At 52.2% G+C, this 21,461-nt stretch overlaps 4 protein-coding genes across 14 annotated transcripts; 3 read left to right on the forward strand and 1 right to left on the reverse strand.

Moving 5' to 3' along the window:
* The first annotated feature begins 44 nt into the window (after nt 1–44).
* retsat.2 (retinol saturase, tandem duplicate 2) lies at nt 45–4,140 on the forward strand. 2 transcript variants are annotated; one of them, XM_088356946.1, is made up of 11 exons: nt 45–294; nt 858–1,040; nt 1,109–1,350; nt 1,604–1,805; nt 1,893–2,090; nt 2,169–2,288; nt 2,398–2,536; nt 2,807–2,919; nt 3,004–3,173; nt 3,328–3,487; nt 3,586–4,140. In XM_088356946.1, the coding sequence occupies exons 1-11, from the start codon at nt 126–128 to the stop codon at nt 3,732–3,734; spliced, it is 1,845 nt and encodes a 614-aa protein (XP_088213072.1). In that variant the 5' UTR covers nt 45–125; the 3' UTR covers nt 3,735–4,140. The 2 variants fall into 2 exon arrangements, with proteins under 2 accessions (XP_088213072.1, XP_088213074.1); XM_088356948.1 differs by having other exon boundaries at nt 2,807–2,916.
* Nucleotides 4,141–4,271: 131 nt separating this feature from the next.
* On the forward strand, nt 4,272–7,270 carry cdk21 (cyclin-dependent kinase 21). 2 transcript variants are annotated; one of them, XM_088356955.1, is made up of 8 exons: nt 4,272–4,549; nt 5,263–5,501; nt 5,713–5,845; nt 6,046–6,213; nt 6,309–6,418; nt 6,476–6,526; nt 6,597–6,729; nt 6,887–7,270. In XM_088356955.1, exons 2-8 carry the CDS (start codon nt 5,266–5,268, stop codon nt 6,962–6,964), a joined length of 909 nt encoding a protein of 302 aa, XP_088213081.1. In that variant the 5' UTR covers nt 4,272–4,549; nt 5,263–5,265; the 3' UTR covers nt 6,965–7,270. The 2 variants fall into 2 exon arrangements, with proteins under 2 accessions (XP_088213081.1, XP_088213082.1); XM_088356956.1 differs by lacking the exon at nt 4,272–4,549 and adding an exon at nt 4,593–4,843.
* A 133-nt stretch (nt 7,271–7,403) lies between these two features.
* On the forward strand, nt 7,404–20,980 carry svilc (supervillin c). 9 transcript variants are annotated; one of them, XM_088356919.1, is made up of 33 exons: nt 7,404–7,930; nt 8,208–8,413; nt 9,994–10,270; nt 10,496–10,621; nt 10,985–11,185; nt 11,266–11,303; nt 11,661–11,722; nt 12,362–12,507; nt 12,596–12,806; nt 13,076–13,458; nt 13,543–13,642; nt 13,722–13,763; nt 13,835–13,897; nt 14,004–14,069; nt 14,137–14,188; nt 14,272–14,349; nt 14,425–14,527; nt 14,733–14,896; nt 14,985–15,083; nt 15,178–15,314; nt 15,450–15,597; nt 15,715–15,860; nt 15,940–16,115; nt 16,189–16,342; nt 16,423–16,812; nt 16,914–17,016; nt 17,113–17,332; nt 17,417–17,550; nt 17,736–17,900; nt 17,991–18,116; nt 18,199–18,311; nt 18,663–18,806; nt 19,077–20,980. In XM_088356919.1, exons 3-33 carry the CDS (start codon nt 10,053–10,055, stop codon nt 19,113–19,115), a joined length of 4,347 nt encoding a protein of 1,448 aa, XP_088213045.1. In that variant the 5' UTR covers nt 7,404–7,930; nt 8,208–8,413; nt 9,994–10,052; the 3' UTR covers nt 19,116–20,980. The 9 variants fall into 9 exon arrangements, with proteins under 9 accessions (XP_088213045.1, XP_088213051.1, XP_088213049.1 ...); XM_088356925.1 differs by having other exon boundaries at nt 18,690–18,806; XM_088356923.1 differs by having other exon boundaries at nt 17,116–17,332.
* On the reverse strand, nt 19,171–21,447 carry tmem98 (transmembrane protein 98). The gene is made up of 7 exons (XM_088356957.1): nt 21,257–21,447; nt 20,340–20,504; nt 20,113–20,244; nt 20,008–20,041; nt 19,829–19,944; nt 19,694–19,753; nt 19,171–19,613 (listed from the first exon to the last, which is right to left on the reverse strand). The coding sequence occupies exons 2-7, from the start codon at nt 20,468–20,470 to the stop codon at nt 19,409–19,411; spliced, it is 678 nt and encodes a 225-aa protein (XP_088213083.1). The 5' UTR covers nt 20,471–20,504; nt 21,257–21,447; the 3' UTR covers nt 19,171–19,408.
* Nucleotides 21,448–21,461: the final 14 nt, after the last annotated feature.

Consider the following 21,461-nt stretch of genomic DNA (forward strand, 5'->3'; position numbering starts at 1 on the left):
TCGATTCAACCTGAAGGCGCGCTCTGATTTGCTAGAAGAAGAATGTGCTTCCTCGCTTTTTAGCACTACCGGGGCCGCCGCCGTCACCGCCGTCGTCAAGCCGAAGAAGGGAGTCCAAAGCAGCAATGTGGCTTACTTTAGCGATTATTAGCGTGGCCTTACTTGTTTGCTGTCTTAAATATGTCGCTAAACATAGCGCTACGATCGGCTCGAATCCCTTTCATACGGACACGCGAGAACCCCTGAAGCCGATGGTCCATAACCGCAAAGAGAAAAATAAGGTGTTGAAACAAGGTGAGTCGCAGCTGTTGTTCTTAGAATCTAGAAGTAGCCTTTGCTCTCACGAGGAACTTTTCACCGACTTCGTTTGTCCATTCCACCTTTCGTACAACCTGAATTAACTAGGTAGTCGAACAAGTGAGGTAAAACGGACGAGTTCCATTTGATGTGGTCCATGGACAGCTCCTCACGCGTTTGTTCCACTGCAGGGGCGTCGCTAGCTTTTGTTTGGGTGGGCACATAACGTCCTTGTAAGGGTACTGAATCCAATGAGTTGATTTGTTTGTTAACTTACTTGACGGCAGTGTTGCAAAGAAGCCTTGCAGACTTGTCCACCTGCATTCCGCCATCGTGGATAGCGTCACGTCTCCGACGCTTATGTCACCCGCACTTCTGGTTTTCCAGAGGAGCTGAACAATTTTCACATACGTACAAGCAACCTCATTCACGGATGAATCTTGTTCTCATTCCAACGGTTACAGGTTTTGCGCCTTCCTACCAAACTCCAAGTAGTCGTAGGGCAAGGTGCGTGCGGTATGCCATATTGACTCCATTATCTGCATTGTTATTGTGTCCAGGCTTCCTGGCCAGTAAAGTTCCTGACAATTTAGACGCCGTCGTCATCGGTAGCGGCATCGGCGGGCTCGGCCTGGCTGTGCTGCTGGCTAAAGTGGGAAAGAAAGTCCTGGTTCTGGAGCAGCATGACCGGGCAGGCGGATGCTGCCACACGTTCACCGAGAAGGGTTTCGAGTTTGACGTCGGTAAGAAAAACCATGGGGATTGTTGTCATTATGACCGGAATCCATCCGCAAGGCGTTGTCCACCGTAGGAATCCACTACGTCGGCGACCTGCAGGACCACAAGCCGTTCCGTTGCATGCTGGACCAGATGACCGACGGGCAGCTGCAGTGGGAGCCCCTGGAGAACCCGTTTGACCACGTTGTTATCGGGCCGCCAGAAAAGCGCCGCCGCTACCCTATCTACAGCGGGCGCACACGCTTCCCCGAGGAGCTGAAGAAGTGCTTCCCGGGCGAGGAGGCGGCCATTGACGAGTACATGCGACTTGTCACGGTAAGAAGAATGGGGTGGGAGCAGATACTTTGATGATACGCAGCCGTCAAAATGTGCGATAGTGGCAAACGGCCAGCTCGGCACGTGACGTGACGTGACGTGACGTGACGTGACGTGACGTGACCTGACGTGACCTGACGTGACCTGACGTGACCTGACGTGACCTGACGTGACCTGACGTGACCTGACGTGACCTGACGTGCTGAACGCTCGGACTTACTTTGACACGCCTTTGACTTTGATCTATCTGTAGAAGACGGGCAGAGGCATCTGGTTCATGGCCTTGCTCAAGTATTTACCAGCTTTCTTGGCTGAGCTGCTGGTCCGCAGCGGCGTGGTCAAATATCTGTCGCCCTTCTACAAAATGGCAAACCGCAGCCTGACCCAAGTCGTCAACGAGCTGACGGAGAACGAGGACCTCAGGGCCGTCTTCTCCTACATCTTCGGCACCTACGGTAGACTCATGTTAGCAGCTTTGATGCGACTGGACAAGTCTCCTGCCCGTCCGCCCCCCTTGACTTTCTCCATCCCCGTCCGTCCAGGTAATATGCCAAAAGAGGCCAGCTTCGCCATGCACAGCCTGCTGGTCATGCACTACCTGAACGGAGCCTGGTACCCGAAGGGCGGCGCCAGCGAGATCGCCTACCACATGATCCCCATCATCGAGAAGGCGGGGGGCGCCGTTTTGGTGCGAGCGCCCGTAAACCGCATCCTATTCAACCACGCGAGGGAAGCGTGCGGTGCGTCGAGTCGCCCGCCGTGGAAAAGTTGCGTCGCTTCCGTTTGCTTTTAACTGTCCGTGGCTACGGCTCTGCCAGGTGTGAGCGTCATGAAGGGCCAGGAGGAGGTACATATCCATGCGCCCGTTGTCATCTCCAACGCGGGTATCTTCAACACCTACCAGACGCTGCTGCCCAAAGAGCTCCAAGCCGTGCCAGGTAATAAGGAACGGGCAGCCGCCTAAATCTGTCTGTCTGTCTGTCTCTGTCTGTCTGTCTCTGTCTGTCTGTCTGTCTGTCTACCTATCATTTTCTTTTGTTTTGGTAGCAATCCAGAGGCAATTGAGCATGATGAAGCACGGAGCAGGTGGCCTTAGTATCTTTGTGGGACTGGACGGCACCAAGGAGGAGCTGGGCCTCAAAGCTGACAACTACTGGATCTTTCAGGAGAGCAATTTGGACCAACTGTAAGTTCAGCCGTACAAATTCCATCCAGGAAGTGTTCTTCAAAGATTCAACAAAGTGCAAAAGTCTGCTTGCGCTAGCTTAATGCGAGCACATCACGCAAAAGGACTAAGCTAAGTAATCGCTTCATCAGCACAGTAAAAAGCAGAGAATAATGAATCAAAATGTCCGCACTAGTATTGTAAAAAGGGCTACTGCACTTTAAAGGTCTCAAGTATGGTAATTCAGGCTCAACACATTGTGTCTTGCTTGTTTGCCGTTTTCTTCCTCAGGGTGACCAAATACAGGGACAGCAGCAGAGAGGAGTCGTCGAAAAACATCCCCCTCCTGTTTGTCGCCTCTCCGTCTGCTAAGGATCCTACCTGGGAGGAGAGGTCACCAGGTAGTCGTAGGCGGCTTAAGATCTGGTGAGGCCGCAGCAGCGTGTGAGCGAGCCGTTGATTATTTTTGGTTTGACGCCGTACGGTAGGTAAGTCCACCTTGAGTCTGGTCAGCTTCGCCAATTACGACTGGTTCGAGGAGTGGAAGGACGACAAAGTGACCAACCGGGCGTCCGACTACAAGGACTTAAAGCGAGCTTTCATTGAGACAGCCCTGCAAGTGGTGCTGGAGGTCTTTCCCAAAATCACAAAGGACAAGGTAATGTTTGCTGCAGTGTCCAGGCTTGTTTTTCGATACGAGCCCTGAAACTGGCCAAAAGTCACCCGGGATTAGCTCCGGATGGAGGGAGGGAGGGAGGGAGGGATGGATGGATGGATAAACAAACAAACGTTTGCCTCTCGCTCGGGCGCAGGTGGAATATGTCGACGCAGGCACGCCCATCACCAACACTCACTATATCGGCGCCCCCAAAGGCGAGATCTACGGGGCAGACCACGGCATGGAGCGCTTTACCCCGGAGCTCAGCGCCAACATGAGGCCCCAGACGGCGTTCAAGAACCTCTACTTGACAGGTAGTCCCGTGGTCCCATCCAGTGTTGACATATTTGAATGAGCGCTAGAAGCTTTGTCCAATCAGCAGCCGTTGTCACACTGCGTCTGTCTGTCATAGGTCAGGACGTGTTTCTGTGCGGCTTCGCGGGCGCACTGGCCGGCGCGCTCGTCTGCGGCTCGGCCATCCTCCGCCGCAACCTGCACGAGGACGCCATCGCCCTGGCCAAGAAGACCAAGTTTGTCCACACCAAACATAAAGGGGTGTAAGCGGGAAGAATAGCTGGTGCTTTGACAAACCTTCTCCTTTTGCTTTTTGCTTGGCTGAGGCCGCCAACGCAGAAACAATGAATTCCACTCTAAAGCTGCTATCGACAGTGCCTTGAATTGTTTCAATATTTGAAAAATCGACCACGTTTGCCTCAACATGCAATGGTATCAAATGTTTGCAAAGATACATACTCGACTTCTAATAACAATAATGCGCTCTCTCGTTAATCTAGAAACGCCTAATATAAACATAGTTATGTACCGTAACAAAATGCTAATATTGTTTTTAGATGTGAAAGAGGAATGCAACCAAATCTGGTCATCAATCTAGCTACTGAACTGCTTCCTGTTTTGGTTTGTAATATGTTTACCAACTGAATAAATATTTCAAACTACCGCGTTAAAAGTGAAGACAACCATTTTGTATTTTCCGTTCCACTTTGCGCCAAGATTTATTGTCAGTGCGTAGCTCTATATTTACATGGCACAGTTGAAAAAAATACAATGAACTGTTATTCTGAATGTAATTTGCATAGCTTTGCTTTTTTAAGACACGAACATGTGCTTTGTATAATACTGAATACTGTAAGTGAATGCGCATAATAGGCGGGCATGTGCGCGTGCGTGGACAACACAGAGCACCGGTGCCCGCCCGCCCGACCGCCAGCCCGCCAGAACACGTCAACGGCCGGTGTTAACTTTTAGCTTTTCTAATTGAGTCGCACACTTATTTTGGGAGGAGAGCCCGCCCGCCCGCCCCATTTGTCTGGAGCGTCAGCGACACTGAAGCAAGATATTTCAAATCATCCCTTTAGGTAAAGTAAATAGTAAAGTCATGTACTGTACTGTATTGTACTGTCGTCAAGTTAATGAATCGCGCAGGCTAACCTGCTAATTGGTATAGACTCGTTAGCTCGTCACGTGACATGCTTAGTGTACTTTGCAATATTGATTAAAATGGGTCTTTTTCACTCAATAATAGCTTATAACTGTATCATAAAAAGGTATTTTCAGACTCATTGGCGTCACCGCCATGTTGAATGGGGTAGGTAAAGTCGAGAGAACGTTTTTTGCACTTAGCCAAGAATGAACGGGATTGCCTTTCTCAGGTAAGGCTCAACAATGACTTTTGGGTCTACGTATTTCCTTCTCATTCCAAAACATTTGGAATAGCATTTACGGACGTCTTGGGGAATATACCTCACAGGAGACAGTGGCTTTGCTGCCTTTTCTTCTCAGGTGTTTATCTTTGGGAAACTTGCCTAGTATGACCAAATGTAGCCCTGTCACTAACAAATATCATAATTGTTACATTTGGGCATCATTCTGGCACAGCCATAGTCCCCTTTGGCACAATTGACAGCCTCAAGTTATTATTATCATTATCATTATTATTATTATTATTATTATTATTTGAATGACTCATGCGTTTTCCCCAACTGCTCTGCTCTGCTCTGCTCTGCTCTGCTCTGCTCTGCTCTGCTCTGCTCTGCTCTGCTCTGCTCTGCTCTGCTCTTTCGCCTCCCAGGTGATGGAGGTTGGCGCAAGTTCGCTGCTCTACGAGCTCCTGGCAGAGATTGGCCAGGGCTCCTTCGGCAAGGTGTACAAGGCCAGGACAGTGGGCGAGGAAGGGCGACTCCTCGCAGTGAAGAAGTTCCACTTCTGCAGCCAGTCATCGCCAGACGACAACGGCATCCCTTCCTATATCCTCCGCGAGGTCGCCCTGCTGGATAGGATGAAGTACTTCCAGCATAGCAACGTTGTCAAGTAAGAGCACGTGAGACATTTTGATCCAATTACTCATCTTTGGCATTGACTGTTCTTGTTGTTGACCCACTTCATTTGCAATTTTCAGGCTAAAGCAATAAAAGTACTGCTTTGCTGCCATCTTTTGGCATCTGGGTGCCAAGTCCCTCTGTCGACGTCACTATCGATCCAACGAATATTTACACATGAATCAATCCTCTTGTTGTTGCAGGTTGTTAGATGTGACGGCCACGCTGGCGGGCAACTTGTTGGACCTCACTTTGGTGTTGGAGTACATCGACCAGGACCTGTCCACTTATTTGTCCAAAGCCCCTCCGTCTGGACTCAGCCGGGACAACATCAAGGTAAGAATAATGACAAAGTGGAGCAGAAGTGAAATGTTGCTTCTGGTCCTGACATTCCAGCAGAGAGTGCTGTTCTCCAACAGTAGCCCAAACCCCCGTTTTTAGCACCTACTCCATATCAACCGTTCTCGGATCCCTGCAAACAATAAGCAAATGGTTCCTATTTGGCACCAAAAGTGAAGATGTCTCTCTGCGTCCAGTTGTTGATGCTGCAGGTGATGCGTGGCCTGGACTTTCTCCATGTCAATATGGTGCTGCACCGCGACCTCAAACCGGCCAACATCCTGGTCAGCAGCTGCGGCCTGGTCAAGATCGCTGACTTTGGCATGTCTCGCTTGTACACTTTTAACACTGCCCTCTCGCCAAATGTACGTACGTACGTGCGCTTTTTGTGTACTCTGTGATGTCCATTTTGGGCAATTAAAAATACAAGACAAGGGCGGGCTCTTATTTGCCTTTGCAGGTTGTCACCCTGTGGTATCGAGCTCCGGAAGTGCTGCTCAAATCCTCTTACGTGACATCTGTGGACGTGTGGAGCGCGGGGTGCATCTTTGCCGAGCTCTTCTTGCTCAAGTAAGCGCGTCACTCGCCACGCAAAAAGGACACGTTGACGAGACGTCGGTCCCGCAGGCCGCTCTTCAACGGAATCAGCGAGGCGCAGCAGCTGCAAATGATCTTTGAGTGAGTATTTCGCCGTACTAAATCCTCTTCTCGGCAAAAATGCGCTCACGGCCGCCGTCGACCCTCGTAGGTTCATCGGTTTGCCGAGCGAGGACGAATGGCCCGAGAACAGCCCCGTCGGCTACTCGCTCAACTTTGGACCCAAGAATCCCAGTTCGTGCCTGCTGTTCTGCATGGACCCTTATGGGAGAGACCTCCTTCTGGTGAGTTGATAAACGCTTACGCTTTAGAAAAGCGCAAATTTGAATCATGTCACTTGCATTTCCTTGGAGCCAAGCGGTAACCATGGGATTCAAGTGAAGTCAATGTGGAATCATGGCCATTTTGCCCAGCTTGAGCATCCATTTTGTTCACGTGCAGCAATGTTTGACCTTCGTGCCGAGCAGACGCATCTCGGCCGCCGCCGCCCTCGCTCACCCCTTCTTCAACCAGCCCTGAGGGAAAGTATCGACTCCATTCCGTGTCGTTGTGACACATTTACAAAAGTATGATGAGCACCTAACATTTGTAGGACACTTTTTGTTTTTGCTTTGATCCAACCTACCTGTAAAAAGGCAGCGCTTTCTTTATGCTGTTCGAATCTTAACGCGTTCCGACCCCGATCACTGACTGACGGTCACAGTACATTACGACAGGTGTTTGGATTTGCCTTTCCAACCGTTACTAATCACTGCCTTTTGATGACTTCTCACCTTCAAGCAGATCAACGTTGATTAAAGAAAACATTTCTTGCCAACATTCTAATATGGCCCAAGCGTCTTCATAACACCGATCAAGAATGACTGAGGAAGTGCACGTTTGCAGAAGTGACAGATAGCAAAATTGGTGGTAGGCAGGCAGGCAGGCAGGCAGACAAACAGGCAGGCAGGCAGGCAGGCAGGCACAACTATTTGTAGACAAACTATTATTAGGCCAAATTTCCCCACCCGGGCGCCATTTCACGTCACCATGGAAACGTTTGTGTTTATTGCTTTCGTATACAGTAAAGCAGGCATTTTTAAGTCACCAAATAAGAAGATTGATTCAATGGTCGACTCGCATCACCTTTCGTTAAAAAAATGCTTTCAACTTTTTGATATGAACATTTCAGTTAGCCGTCAGTTGGCACTTTTTGATCCCGACACCGCCAGCCAGCTCCCAAGACCTCCGTTGCTGTTTTGCCAACTATTTGCCCATTCCGCTGGAGTATGGATCCAGACACAGCACGGGTTGTCGCCCTATTTTTACTCTTCATTCGTGTGTAGTGTAAATGCCCCACCCACCCAGCCAGTCAGTCAGCCAGCCAGCCAGCCAGCCAGCCGGCTTCCCTGCAGAGGGGCAGACTACTTTTGGAGCAAGCTGTCAACGTCAAGTACAAACTAAGCCAAGCGAGGAGCTCGTTCCTGCTCTCGCCGCAGCATGCGTGTAAGTATCACTTTCATTGAAAAACACAAAATCAATGTCATTTAGTTACATTTGATATCTTGATTGGTATTGTCTCCAACTGGAAATGATTTTTAACCGGTTTCAAGTCAAGGGAGTGAAAGAGATATCTGACAGTCACAATCCAAAACAACAAATAGCTCTGTGCGCATATTTGCTGTCACTCTGTGTTATTTATGTTAGTAGGCAAGTTAATGCTATCCATGAGCTTCGTGGAAGTGCTTGTTTCCTGCTGAATTTTGTTCTGATCCTCTCCAAGCGATTCCAGAAATCCAGTTAATTGCGGCTCTCATCCAAGGCAGCAGCCCCCCGTTATCTTCTTGGATGCCCTTCTCCTGTCGACATTCCCTCCTCAGCTTGGCACGTGACGTTTCATCGCCTCGAGCTGCAAACACCACCACCACCACCACCACCACCACCACCAGCAGAGTGTGTGACGGCGACCACGGACGCTTGAGCTTTGAGGTGAGTTGACTCGTCAAGTCGTGTCAGCTCCTTCCTTGGTTGTCACCAGAGCAGCACAGTTGGCATTCGTTTCACTCTTCCACCTCAAATGTTTTCCGAATGAGTGTTATCCTCTGTATATTTTGTCAACTGTGCTGCAAACAGAAGCCTTAGCCGGTCAGGGTGCTAAGTCCACGGCTCATGCCTCTTTTGTTCCATTGTGCTTCCTGCACGGCGGCTAAAATATCAGGAATGCTGACGGCCACAGTTTGGGGAAACACACACGCAGCACGCACACAAGTGTTGGATGGCTGTTATTTATAATGTGCATGAAAGCCCCTTGCGGCGTGATGACCGCGTTGCCGTGTAACCTGTTGCAAGTTGATTGTGCGTAAATAACAGGAAATCGTCATTTATGACAGGGCGCTTTTACACTAACACCCTTGAATCCGTTTTTAATGCTGCTCTGATGCTTTGGCTATGTCTGAACATAGTTTGAGCAAGCCATATACACCTTGGAGGACAGTTGTGTGTTTCGAATGTGGGAGCTAGTGTCAAACTATTGCATAGTTGATCACTTTTATTGACTTTATAGACATCCGAGCCCTGTCGGGCAGCGCTGAAAACGTCATTTTTACCGCAGTGACGGACGGCCGTCCTTTTCTTTGCTACGGTATCCAGTTTAGAAATGAGCCGGAAAGGGTCACACAAGGGTCATGCAGCAAGGGCTGCGTTTGGATTTGAGCACGCTCGCGGCGTATTTCCTCACGCACCCAAAAACGTGCCCACGGGTCTGCCGTCATCCTCCGGTGAAGTATAAGAATCCGTTTTTGTACGTCTTTATTTTCTACTGTGGTCACCAGTGCCAACGGGCCACTCTTTATTCATTTATGGGCCGGTGGAAATTTGAACACGGGCCGCAATCGGGTGGGCCGAATTTTGTATCAAAGTGCCGCAAATGCTCTGTTCGTACATTCGGCGTGGCCTTCGGAGGCCTTTGTAGCCAATCCTAAAGCTTAGAAAGCAACATCACCTGACTTGATTGACTAAATAATTCAGAATGATGTGTTTTACAATCAATAATTCAGTCCACTTTACAATCAGAAGCACTCCCTCCTTTCTTTAATCATGATTGTTGTTTGTATTGGGCCCTTCCCTGCAGTGTCCTAGTCTAATTGGCTGAAATGCTTGCTCTGTTTGTTTGACTCTTTCTTAACCGGAAACAAACCAAAACCCCCAAAACAGATCTAACCACAACAAACCTTGTCGAAGAACCCGATTGCGGCTTTGGCCGTGTTGTTGGAAACGGACCGCGGGAAGGTGATGATGATGGTGGCGGTGGCGGCGGGTGACGCTGCTGCTGCTGCCGCCGCCGCTGCTGTTTAGGAGCCACTAGATTAAGTTACTTTAGGCTTGGCCGAAAAGACCTGCCGAGTCATGAGCCTAGAGAGGATAGTCGGGTGTTGCCTTTCAGTGCAATGGGAGATTCCAGCTTGGCACTGCCGAGGCTCGCCTTACAGGAGAGAGAGAGAGAGAGAGAGAGAGAGAGAGAAAGGTTACATGTGGGATGCAGTCAATGTTCAGCTTTAGTCCTCTCGTAGGGCCCCGAAACTTCTCCATGGCCATGTTTTAGAGCCAACGTGAGTCATCCTTGGACGCCATGGAGGACCTGGTCCTGGAAGCCCGCTCGGAGCGCATTGCCCGCTACAAGGCGGAGAGGAGGCGGGAGCTGGCTGAGCACTTTGGACACGCCGAGGGCTTTTTGGACCCCCGACGGAGCAGTGGCAGCGGGCAGGCGCAACACATGGCTTCCCAAAACGTCAACAGCAAGACGCACAGTGTTCCCAATGGATCGGACGCTTCCGTCTGCCTGACGGGGTGAGTCACTGTTGAAAAAGCTGCGTGGTGTGCGCTGACTGCGCTGATCTTCTCCCATGTGGAACCACAAAAGCGCCAGCTTCACTTGGTCACATGAAATTTGGCACACTGCATCTGTCTAGAAACATAATGTAAATAAGTAAGCGAACTGGATTTAGAAAGTCACACACACACACACACACTACAGTAGATAGACAGATGAGTGATTTCTTTGTTGTCCTGCAGGCAGGATTGCCATGACACAGCGGCAGGGGAGGAGCACCCGGCGGCGCAGCAGCAGCTCCGCACTCGGGTGTCGGTGGGCCAGCTGAAGAGCGCTCTTCTGCAGCAAGCGGGAAATGGAGCCGAGGCGTAAGCGCCCGCCGTGACAATCGTTTGACCGGATCTTAGCCGCAGGTTAACTACGTTGCGCTAGTGTCCAAATGACTGTCCCGCTGTGAATGAAGTCACAAACACAGCAAAACTCCTCATCCTTTGAAGATGTCTGACATAATGTAAAGTAATAGGTAGTTTGCTTGTCGTGAGCCTTTATGCATTCAGCGACTCTATATGCTATTTAGCACACAGCCAAAAGGTAATATCTCCTCATTGTTGCCCATTGACTGTGGAAGGCACCATACGGCGGGGCGGGCTCCTTTACAATTCATTCTGAGCCAGCCGCATCGCAACGTACCGCTAGGTGAGCTGTCCTCCAGACTAACGCTTGCGTGTCAGGTGTTCCCAAGACGGGCCACGGGCCGCGTCGTCGTCTCTGGACCCGACGGTGAAGTCCACGTCAGATGGGGCTCGCCGCCGCACCCGCCGTTACTTCCCCGGCGGGCCAGGCGGCGCGCGCAAAAACAGCGAGCGCTTCAAGACTCAGCCCATCACGGCCAATGAGATGGAAGAGAGCGGCGGCGGCGGCGGCGGCAGCGGGTAGGCGCGCCACAGCGCTCGCTCGAGCGCTCTACGCTCGCCCATTCGCTGGCCGGCCTTGACATTCCTCTCTCTTCTAGGCTGCTGGAGACTGAGCAAGAGGAGACACGTGAAGAAGGTGAGTGGCATTTGGGGATCGCCTTTGATACCTGAAGAGTCATAAAGGTTAGGTCAACATCACCCCACTTTTTTCACAAGAACTGAAATCTGACAGCACCTCACAAGTTTGGCTGCTTTTAAAGAGCCTTTGTCCAGAGGCCCTTCCTTCCCTTTTGCTTCATTTCTTGCTCAATGCAAAAAAATTGGAGTCGTTCTATTTTTAGACCCATGCTCGCCGGTGACACATTCAAGAGACACGAAAAGACGACAAACTTACAACATTTCACTTTCCCCAACGTGAATTCCTTACTGAATCAATCTGATGTACACCAGTTGAACGTGAGCCGCCTTACCCTTTGTTTTCCATGTCCTGCAGCTGACGTGAAAACAGACGCAAGAGCCCAGATGAGTGTGGCGGCCAAGATGTCTTTATTTAAAGTAAGTCACTTTTGTGTCTCTGAAAGTCGACACTCATTGCTATTCATAAACGTCCCCCCCCCCCCCCCCCCCAGCACTGTGCGTTCATTTGTGCGCCGTCACAGCTTTATTCATCGAGGAAGGACGCTTTGGTGGCACTTTGTGCTCACTTGCTCACCGGAACCAACCATGGCTCAAGTGGTCCATTTTGCTTTCAAGCAGCCACTTTCTTTCCATGACCAAGATTCTTTGAAAGACAGTCAGCCTTGCCGTTTGACGATCTCGGCATGAGTTTGCAAATGTTCTGTTGCGATGCGCGGAGGGCTGAAATGCGCTCACAGCTGTCGCGCCGGCTGCGCCACCGTGTTGAAGAATGTGAAGTGGCCCAACAGGTGTTGTCCTCAATTCCACCGACGGTGCCGCTTTTGCGCTTCAGCGTAGGCCAGGCACCGAGGTGAAAACGTGCCAATGTTGCCGCCGACCGGCTTATTATTAGCCGAGGCGGGCCGAGCGAGTAACCCGACGCGGCTAACCCCGCTCGTGTTACTACCACGCGATATCGACCCGCCGTTTCGCGTCCCCTCGTATCCTTACTACAAATGGTACAAATCTTTTTGGGTCAATATTAATCACGGGGGCCGTCCATATGTTTCCGCGCAGGAGCTGGAGAAGACGGCCGCCCCCGAGGCCTCGGCGTTCCTCAAGCCTCGCTCGGGAAGCGTCTGCCACGAGCGCAGGCAGCGGCGGGGCAACGACCATCGCTTCCTCACGCAGCCAATCACCTGCGAGGAAATGGTGGCTGTCAGGTGCGCTGTGTTGTTACTACGCTGAAAACAATCTCAGCACCAAATCTCCTGAGAATAAAGTTCTTGTGGCGGCGTTCTCGGGCCGCAGTCCGGCGCCGGAGGAGGCGCGCCCTCCTCCCCAGGCGGAGCCGGCGGAAGTGGACGACGAGACCTGCAAGCTGAGCGTGAGCGAGAAGCTGGCTCTTTTCAACAAGCTCTCTTTGCCCGAGGGGCCGAGCTCCGACGGCGCACCGGAGAGGCGGCGGCAGAAGGGCGCCCGGTATCGCACGCAGCCCATCACGGTGGAGGAGGTCAGCCTGGTAAGTGGCTTGAATGACAATAGGATGGATGCTATACAGTAGATGTGACGTCATTACAAGGCGCATTTGGTAGCAGTTGAATGAAGAACACGATGATGAGCGTCAGTGCTTTGAATGATACGAGCGATCCATCACACCTTTGTTTCTTTCTTTCTGTCTTTCTGTCTTTCTTTCTTTCTTTCTTTCTTTCTTTCTTTCTTTCTTTCTTTCTTTCTTTCTTTCTTTCTTTCTTTCTTTCTTTCTTTCTTTCTTTCTTTCTTTGTATTCAGCTGCAGAAAGGCCCCGTGCAGCTCCCCGCCTTGTCTCTGTCTTCTCACCTATGCGACAGGCAACAGGCCTCGTCCGTCAACCTAAAGCCCAGCGAGCTGCGCCTCTCGTGCTCCAAACCCGACGTGGCGCCCTCGCCCGCCGCCGATCAGGCCACGCAGAGATGCGACTCGGAACCCGGGCTCCGACGGATCCTGAAGAGGAGCCGCTCGGAGCGCGCCGGGACTTCCGAGGCGGAGCGCGACGGCGCCGTTTCGCACGGAGATGCTGCGCCCGGGGAGGATGGCGGCTCACGGGCGCCCGCCCCATGGCGGCAGAGGGTTCGGGCCAGGCGGGAGACCATCGCCTGCACGCCCGTGCTTGCGCTGTTGAAACGCACTGGCAGGTGGGCACAAGTCACGAGTTTCATTTCAAACAATGGAGTTCTCTTCATGACTGCTATGGGGTGATTTGCCATCTGTTCCGAAAGGCACGGTCACGAAGTCGCCGATCCATCAGAGTGCCTTCAGGTCGCTCCGGTGAATGAAGACGCTCAAGCGCACCGCATGACCAATGGTAGCACTAGTAAGGTCAGTAAGTTTTCCAAAACTGGAAGCTCTTTTTTTTTTTTAATGGTGTACATGAAGTGGATGCTTGTGTTTATTTTAGGGAGAAAGTGCTCACGAGGATGCGGTGAGGCCTCAGTGTTGGGTGAGTGAGTGTTTGTCAAGAAATCAATCCATGGATGGGCATTTGAACCTGTCTTCTTTTTCCTTTCACAGGAACCTGTCTACGCCTCTGTCTATTCCAGCACTACACCTCAGTATGTCATGTGCTTCAACCAGGTAATGGCTGCCTGCCTGGCTGCCTGCCTGCCTCCCTCCGTGGCTGCCTGTTTATGCACCTTTGGAGCCGTTTTGAAGAGAAACCAATCTTTCATTTCAATTTCAGAACAATCAGTGCTACGAGGCACACGAGGTGGCATCTTCTACAAAGAACCAGAGTCCCGCTCAGACGGTCAAACTCCGAAACGGTACGTTTGGGCTCGTTCTCATCCTAACGAATATTCATTTCCTTTCTGCAGGTTGAGGAAGGTAAACAAGAGCAGCCTCGCTCGATCAAATCGCAAGAGACGAGTGAGTTAACACTTCAACTTTACCTGAATGCAATTTTCCTTCTTTGTCGGATATGATCATCTGTTTTCCGAATTCTCTGCTAGGTGCTGAATGTCCGCAATTGGATAGCAGCGACATCCGTCACAATCAATCTACGGAAGCTTGGACGTGCTTATCTGGTGGTGAGTGCAACTGAGCGCAAAAAAAATGGCACAATTTCATTTGTGCACAGTAAACATGTATCGTGTTGTCCTCAGCGATGAAAGAGGCCGAGGTGACACCGGAGAGTGATTTGTCCGGCGGGCCACCCTGCGGAGCCCCTTCAGGCCTGGACCTGTTCTGCCAGACCAACACTCCCATGTGAGCAAAGACCAAGCTCCGTAGACTGTAGACTAGATCTCCCTCCCTCCCTCCCTCCCTCCCTCCCTCCCTCCCTCCCTCCCTCCCTCCCTCCTTCCCTCCCTCCCTCCCTCCCTCCCTCCCTCCATCCATCCATCCATCCATCCATCCATCCATCCCTCCATCCCTCCATCCATCCCTCCCTCCCTCACTGCACGTGCGACAGCAGGCTGACGTCTGCGGTGGCAGAGCACCGGCGTTCCGTGCGCCCCTCCCGGCGTACCCAGGGATCCCGAAACCCGCTCCGAGCCCTGGCGGCCCGCGAGGACGTCAGTCAGGACTTCATGGGCCTCAGCGCTGCCGCCGAGGAGAGGCTCCAGATTGAGAAGAGTGAGCCAGCCAGCGCCTTCTACATTCTGTTTTGCTTCAATGTCTTGCCTTTCAACTTTGTCATTTCAGTGTGTGTCTACCCCCGTAGATTCCAAGAACTCCTCCAAGGCCAATTCCGTCAGCTCCTCCCCGGACCCTCGGGAGTGCCATCCACCCTTCACCAGCCCCATGCTGCTTTTCATCAAAGGTCAGCGCAGCACGCGTGCTCCTCGTCCGCATCGCGTCTCCATCCTTCAAACTGACGCTGGCTGGCTGGCTGGCTGTCTCGCGTGTGCCGACAGGAAGGCGGCACGTCCAGGTCCGCCTGGCCCCGCCGTCGGCCAGCTCCTTGAACAGCGGAGACTGTTTTCTGCTGCTCACGGCAGAGGACTGCATCGTATGGAGCGGACAGTCGGCCAACCGTGAAGAGAAAGCCAAAGTACAATGTTCCCCTGCCTCGTGCTTGTTTTGGGATGTCCAGGAACTGTATCCACATGTTCTATTAAAAAAGCGGATGTAGTAGGCTGTGATGACTGGAGTGAGCATTCTTAAAGATTTGCCGTTTGTATTTCAGGCCTCCGAGTTGGCATCTTTCATTCAAGGCCGCAAAGACCTAGGATGTCATGCCACCTGTGTTGTCCACCTGGAGGAGGGGCGGAACTGTGACAGCAGCCTGGCCACAAACTTCTGGAACATCCTGGGAGGAAGAACCACCTACAGAGGTCAGTCAGTCAGTCAGTCAGTCAGTCAGTCAGTCAGTCAGTCAGTCAGGCTTGTCTTCTGACATGGTCCTCAGTCAACCAGGAAGTAGTCTGACATGTGTGGCTGCCTCCAAACAGGAGCTGGTGCAGCAGAGGAGGATGAGCTCTATGAGCGTGGCATTGCGGAGTCCAACTGCGTTTACAAGATGCTGGACAACAGACTGGTGCCCCACGAGCAAGCCTGGGCCTCCGTGCCCACCATCTCAATGCTGGACTCCAACGAGGTCTCACGATTGTCCCTTTCAAAATGTGCATGATGTTACCAAATAACATCATCATGTTTAGTCCCGTGTGTCTGTCCAGGTGCTGGTGTTTGACTTTGGCGGCGAGGTGTACCTGTGGCTGGGGAAGGACGTGCCCGCCGAGCGTCGGAAGGTGGCGCTCCAGCTGAGTCGACAGGTGTGGCTCGGGGCGTACGACTACCGAAACTGCCGGGTCAACCCCATGAATCCCACCCAAAACGCCGCAGAGACGCAGCTGTAAGACGGAGGGAGAGCGCTGCGCCCGCCGCGCCCGCTCGGGTCACGCGTTGATTTGGTTTTATTTTTCCAGGATCGGCGAAGGCCGTCCCAGCTGGGCTCTGTTTGGCGTCGTGCGGGAAAACGACGAGACGGCTCTGTTCAAAGACAAGTTCTCGGACTGGACGGGAAGAGGAGGAGGAGACGAGGAGGAAGTGATCCGGGAGACTCGGGATTGTGCGGCGATGGTACATTCGACATATTTTGGAGCGTTTGTCAGAGTTGATTGATCTGGTAACTATCGATCCGTTGTTCTTTTCCGCAACAGTCCCGCTCAGTGACGCCACCGTGTGACCACTTGAAGCCCTGCGACGCCAAAGCTCTGGTGTCTGGCCAAGCGACAGCGGCCGGAGCGTCCCCGAGCACGCTGGCCGGCGTGGGCCTCCGCGGGGGCTCCGGCTCGAGCGCGCCGGGACTGAGGACCGTGGCGGTGGACGTGTGGCACGTCCACGAGTTTGATGACTGCGAGGTTCCCTTGGAGAATGCGGGACAACTTCACCAAGGAGACTCGTACGTGGTCCGCTGGACGTACAGTACCGGGGAAGGCGCTGACGACAGCACGGCTTTTTTTGTGTGGCGAGGACGTCGCTCCAACGTGAGTGGACGGGACACTGTGGCCTTTCTCTCCATCGGGCTTGACAACGATGGAGAATCACAGGTGACACAAGCTCATCCATCAGGTTTTGCCTCCTCGATATCGTCGCTCTGTCTATTCTGAAAGGCCATCTTTTTTAAATGCTTCTTTGGCTGGTGCTGAAGGTTGTGGTTGACCAAGGGAAAGAGCCGCCGTGTTTCCTCCAACTCTTCAAGGGAGCTCTGGTCATTCATCAAGGCCACCGAGAGGCCTGGTCTTCTCACGCAGGTGCTGGAAATGCAATCGATGCGCCGCACCGCACCGCACCGCACCGCTGGCTTGTTTGTGACTGAATGCGTTTGCATGCCTTCCTTTTCCCGGTAGCAGAGCAAGCGGGCACGTGGCGCCTGTTTGCCGTCCGAGGGGAGCTCCCCGACGAGGGCTCGCTGCTGGAGGTGGAATGCTGCTGCGCCTCTTTGCGCTCCAGAGGTTCTCTGCTTCTGATCAACGGCCACCAGGCGGCGCTGTACCTTTGGACCGGTTGTAAGGCTCTGGCCAGCTGCCGGGACGTTTCCCAGAGGGCCGCCGAGTGCCTCGCTCGAGGGTGACTTTCATTTTCTCGCCATCAAATTGGTCAGGGCTCGCGAGAGATCTGACGCGTGCTCGTTTGTGTGCGCTTGCGCCTCAGGTGTCCGGAGGAATTGGGCCTGAGTAAAAGGAGTCTTGTGAAGATCCAGGCCGTAGAGGAAGGTTCAGAGCCAGCTGACTTCTGGGCGGCGCTGGGAGGCATGGACAGGAAGGCCTATGACTGCATGTTACAAAGTACGCCGAGAGAGAGCATGGTTAACGTCGTTAGTCATTAAGTAGGAACTGGGCCTCTGAAGCCTAACCCTTGCGACACAAGTCAATGGGACTTGACTTGAAGTCGCTCCATCGCACCATTATGATAGTATTAGCCAGGTTTTGCTGGAACCTTTCAAAATGCTTGCCGCCCGCCCGCCCGCCAGATCCAGGTAAATACAAGTTCACACCACGCCTCTTCCACCTGAGCGCCTCTACCGGCACCTTCCGAGCCCAGGAGCTGCACGGGCCGTCTCGCTCGCCGGGCCTTGTGGCGGCCATGCCTTTTGTTCAGGATAACCTGTATGAGGCGGCGGTGGCGCCGCCACCCGGTGAGAGCCCAATCTGCACTTTGACACGTATGGCTTTGCATCCGACCCGACCCGACCTGACCGGCACCGCTCCGACTCTCCCTCCCTCAGCGCTGTTCCTGCTCGACAACCGCTTTGAAGTGTATCTGTGGCAGCGCGGCACGGCCGAGGAGCAAGCGGACAAGTGGCACGGCGAAAGGAAGTGCGCCATGGAGACGGCGCTGCAATACTGCAAAGGCAAAACGTCGGCCGAAGCACGCAAAAGAAGTTAGTTGAGAAAGAGCTAAATGCGGCGCTGCTCTCTGTCTCTGTGACACAGAAGTCAACCCGAGACGCCCGCCACACGCTTACCTCATCTTGGAGGGCTCTGAGCCTTTGACCTTCACTAACGTGTTCCCTGGCTGGGAAAGGAAAGAGGCAGCCCTCGGACAGGTCTGCGCTACAGCCACGGTGCGTGGCGGCGACGACATTATCATGTAACACACGGACGGCGGAGCAAATGCGTGTGCCAAGATGGAGTCAAATGCTCATTCACCTTGGTGGTGCAGCATGATTTATATCCATCCATCCATCCATGTTAATTCTTCATCTTGATGCGCACGCACACGCCTGCCAGACTTGTCTGAGGTCAGGGTTCCTACGCCGGTATTATGGAAGACGATGGAATTTCATTTCGTCAATGAGTAGCCAATTGTTGCGCGTGTGCCGGAATAGTTTTTTTTGCTTTTCTTTGTTCACCTATGGCTTATTGAACCCGAGCGTCTCCTCCCCGCGTGCGCTAAGACGAGCGTGTCGATTGCACGGACGCAGGGCAAGCTGACCTCGGTGCGGGACGCCCTGGCCCAGCTCACCGAGACCAGGACAAAACAAAGCCCCTCACCTGACAGCGCGGGCGCCCAAGGCCTCCGGTCCGACCGCCGCTTGCAGGTAGACCTCACGTCAACCAGCGGGAGCTCAGTGCATCAAACAGGCCGGAAGCTGCGTCTTTTATCGCCACATTTCAGTGCGAGTCGTTCAAAGTGCGTCCCCGCTGACTTAGTCTACCGAACTAAGCAGGAGAGCAATCGTTTGAATTGAACCATTGTAATCTCTGCGAGTGAGTGCCTTTCGTTTGAATTGAACCATTGTCGTCTCTGTGACTCTGTGCCTTTCGTTTGAATTGAACCATTGTCATCTCTGTGACTCTGTGCCTTTCAGACTACTTTGGAGCTGAAGCCAGAGTACTCCAGCTGCTAACAAGCTGACTTGAAACCAACCTGAGGACTTGTTTGCCAAATGAACACAAAAAAACCATGGTCAAAGTAGCTCGACTTTATTTATGTACCTTTTCAACAAGACGCAGTACAACAACCATTTTATCTGTACAAATTGCAGGTAGAATATATGAGAGGCTATTATATCGACTTCACACACACACACACACACACACGACAAACTACGTACTGTATGTGGTGCCCGAGTGCTTAGAAAAGATCATCTAATAAACAATACAACGCAGTAGAAATTGATTCCGAGTTCCAAAGCGCGGTCTAGATGGCATGCTCCCTCTGGCCCTCGGCCCCGTTGAGGACAGCGCGCTCCGGTTCAGAGGCCAGGGCCGCCTCCCTCAGAACCACCATGTGGTCCTCGGCCGCGTGCAGCGATTGATCGATCCAGTCCAGGCTGCCCGACATGTGGCAGGCGTTGCGGGTGACCAAGACCAGGTGGCTCACCGACAGGAGAAGAGCGGTCGCCCTGTGGTGGGAAAAACCTTCAAAGGTACAATACAAGTGTGCCACAGTCTCATTGTCACACAAGTTGATTTCTATTGTCACCTGGCGTCCAGCAGAATGGGGTCCAAAGGGGGGTACATGGACCGTACCACGTCGTCCACCCTGTTCAAAACAAACCAAAGTGTTAGCAGTGTGGCCAAGACTTTGACTTTGAAGAGGGAAACAAACATCCATCACCTGGGGCTGATGCGCTTGGCCACAGTGATGATGTCAGCCAGGCTGGCCGGCGCTTTGACTTTGGCCCCCGAGCCCATTGTCAGGGCAACCAGTTTCTCCGTCAACGTGTGGCAGATCTACAAAGGCAAACGGCCTTAAAAGTCTGTCAGTCACTCCTCTCGAAGGTTTTCTTCTGTTACCTTCAGGATGGCGATGCAATGAGAGACCAATCCGCTGCGATAAAAACAACTTTTAAAAAAGCCATCGGTAACGTTAACCCCGTTTGCTGATGCAGAAACACCTACGAGGCGTCCTCGATCCAGTCCTCGTTCTCCAGGATGGCCTCAATGTGCGGGTTGGTGATGACTACGTCATCCAACTCCAGCTCTGACAGCTCGCTCTGCGTCTCCATGGCGCCGATCAGGTCCACCGTAGGCCTGATGGATGGATGGATGGATGGAGCAGGAAGTGCGCGTCAATCACTTGCTTGTTTGACCACCGGGTGTACCTAATGAATGATTTTGACGCCCACTTGGAATCAAAGTGGTGCAGAAGGTGGTGCGGGTGGCAGTAGCGGTGGCGGCACACCACCACCAGGGCGGCCAAGGATGCCAGGAAGATGGTGGCGAGTACCCCGATGGCCACGATCACCACCGTCTCCATCACAACTGCTCGGAGATTAGGGATGGGACTTCATCTGTGGAGTATGAATCAGGTTAAAAAAACATAACATTTTCATTTGAGTTTTCCAAATGATTTTGGGCGTCTCTAAAACGAGACTCAGTGACGCGCTTTGGCGTGAGTAACCTTTTTACTATCCCTTGTTATCTGCCATGAGCGCGCGCGCGCACGCACGCACGCACATCAAGGTGCGATGTTTATTTTCACAATGGCATCTCTTTTAAATACAACGTTGAGTTTTCTTGCTTTTCACCACAACGATGCAACTCGTCCGTCCCCTGGTGGCACACTGCTGAGGAATGCTGTAATTCTTTAATCTGATTATTTTTGGGTTAAGTGGCCCGTGTCACACGGAGCTTTTCAGAAGAAAACATTATTCTCTTGGTAAAGAAACGCACTTTTTGGAGTTAAAAACGTACAATTTCATAACTTGCGCACCACTACTTGATCCCACTTTTTCCACCTCACCAGCCCAACCCAGAACCTCAAAAATGTGAGGTCAATATAGTAAATCAACCTAACCACCAAGATTGTCGTTATTATTGTTAATAATGCCAGTCATTTACCGAAAACAAGTATAAAATTCAAATAATTTAAAAAAAAAAACCTTGCCACTTTTTCTTCCCCCATTCAAATGCATTGCTCCAATTGGGTGTGTGCATTTCAAAAACAAAGGAAGAGACAAAGCCAGTCATTAAAGACTGCAAACCGCAACCTCGACTGTCAACACATATTTGTTTGTCGTACAAAATCCGAAATATGACTTACCTTCATATTCATCAGTCAAAACTAAAAGCAAAGTTCCACCTCCGTGTTCAACAGCAGGACGAAGGCGGAGACATCGCCGATGTCTCCAGACAACGAGGACACGTGAACGCGCCTCAGGAGAGTCGGCCAATGAAACTTTTTGGACGCCGCGCGGCGCGCTCCCTTCATGTGTTTTGGGTCTTGTGCAGACTGAACGTTAGATGGC

Source organism: Syngnathus floridae, chromosome 17 (assembly GCF_059516105.1).
Source record: "Syngnathus floridae isolate MCC-2025c chromosome 17, RoL_Sflo_1.0, whole genome shotgun sequence".
Classification (NCBI taxonomy): Eukaryota; Metazoa; Chordata; class Actinopteri; order Syngnathiformes; family Syngnathidae; genus Syngnathus; species Syngnathus floridae.

Excerpts from the sequence above, each read along its gene's own strand:
- retsat.2 (XM_088356946.1), top strand. The coding sequence starts at position 126 with ATGTGGCTTACTTTAGCGATTATTAGCGTGGCCTTACTTGTTTGCTGT. Across the intron at positions 1,351-1,603 it reads AGTACATGCGACTTGTCACG|AAGACGGGCAGAGGCATCTG; the intron begins GTAAGAAGAATG and ends ATCTATCTGTAG. Across the intron at positions 2,091-2,168 it reads CCACGCGAGGGAAGCGTGCG|GTGTGAGCGTCATGAAGGGC; the intron begins GTGCGTCGAGTC and ends CGGCTCTGCCAG.
- cdk21 (XM_088356955.1), top strand. The coding sequence starts at position 5,266 with ATGGAGGTTGGCGCAAGTTCGCTGCTCTACGAGCTCCTGGCAGAGATT. Across the intron at positions 6,527-6,596 it reads CAGCTGCAAATGATCTTTGA|GTTCATCGGTTTGCCGAGCG; the intron begins GTGAGTATTTCG and ends CGACCCTCGTAG. Across the intron at positions 6,730-6,886 it reads ATGGGAGAGACCTCCTTCTG|CAATGTTTGACCTTCGTGCC; the intron begins GTGAGTTGATAA and ends GTTCACGTGCAG.
- svilc (XM_088356919.1), top strand. The coding sequence starts at position 10,053 with ATGGAGGACCTGGTCCTGGAAGCCCGCTCGGAGCGCATTGCCCGCTAC. Across the intron at positions 13,643-13,721 it reads CCAATGGTAGCACTAGTAAG|GGAGAAAGTGCTCACGAGGA; the intron begins GTCAGTAAGTTT and ends TGTTTATTTTAG. Across the intron at positions 18,117-18,198 it reads GGCGCTGCAATACTGCAAAG|AAGTCAACCCGAGACGCCCG; the intron begins GCAAAACGTCGG and ends TCTGTGACACAG.
- tmem98 (XM_088356957.1), bottom strand. The coding sequence starts at position 20,470 with ATGGAGACGGTGGTGATCGTGGCCATCGGGGTACTCGCCACCATCTTC. Across the intron at positions 19,945-20,007 it reads ATTGCATCGCCATCCTGAAG|ATCTGCCACACGTTGACGGA; the intron begins GTAACAGAAGAA and ends TTGCCTTTGTAG. Across the intron at positions 19,754-19,828 it reads GCCAAGCGCATCAGCCCCAG|GGTGGACGACGTGGTACGGT; the intron begins GTGATGGATGTT and ends TGTTTTGAACAG.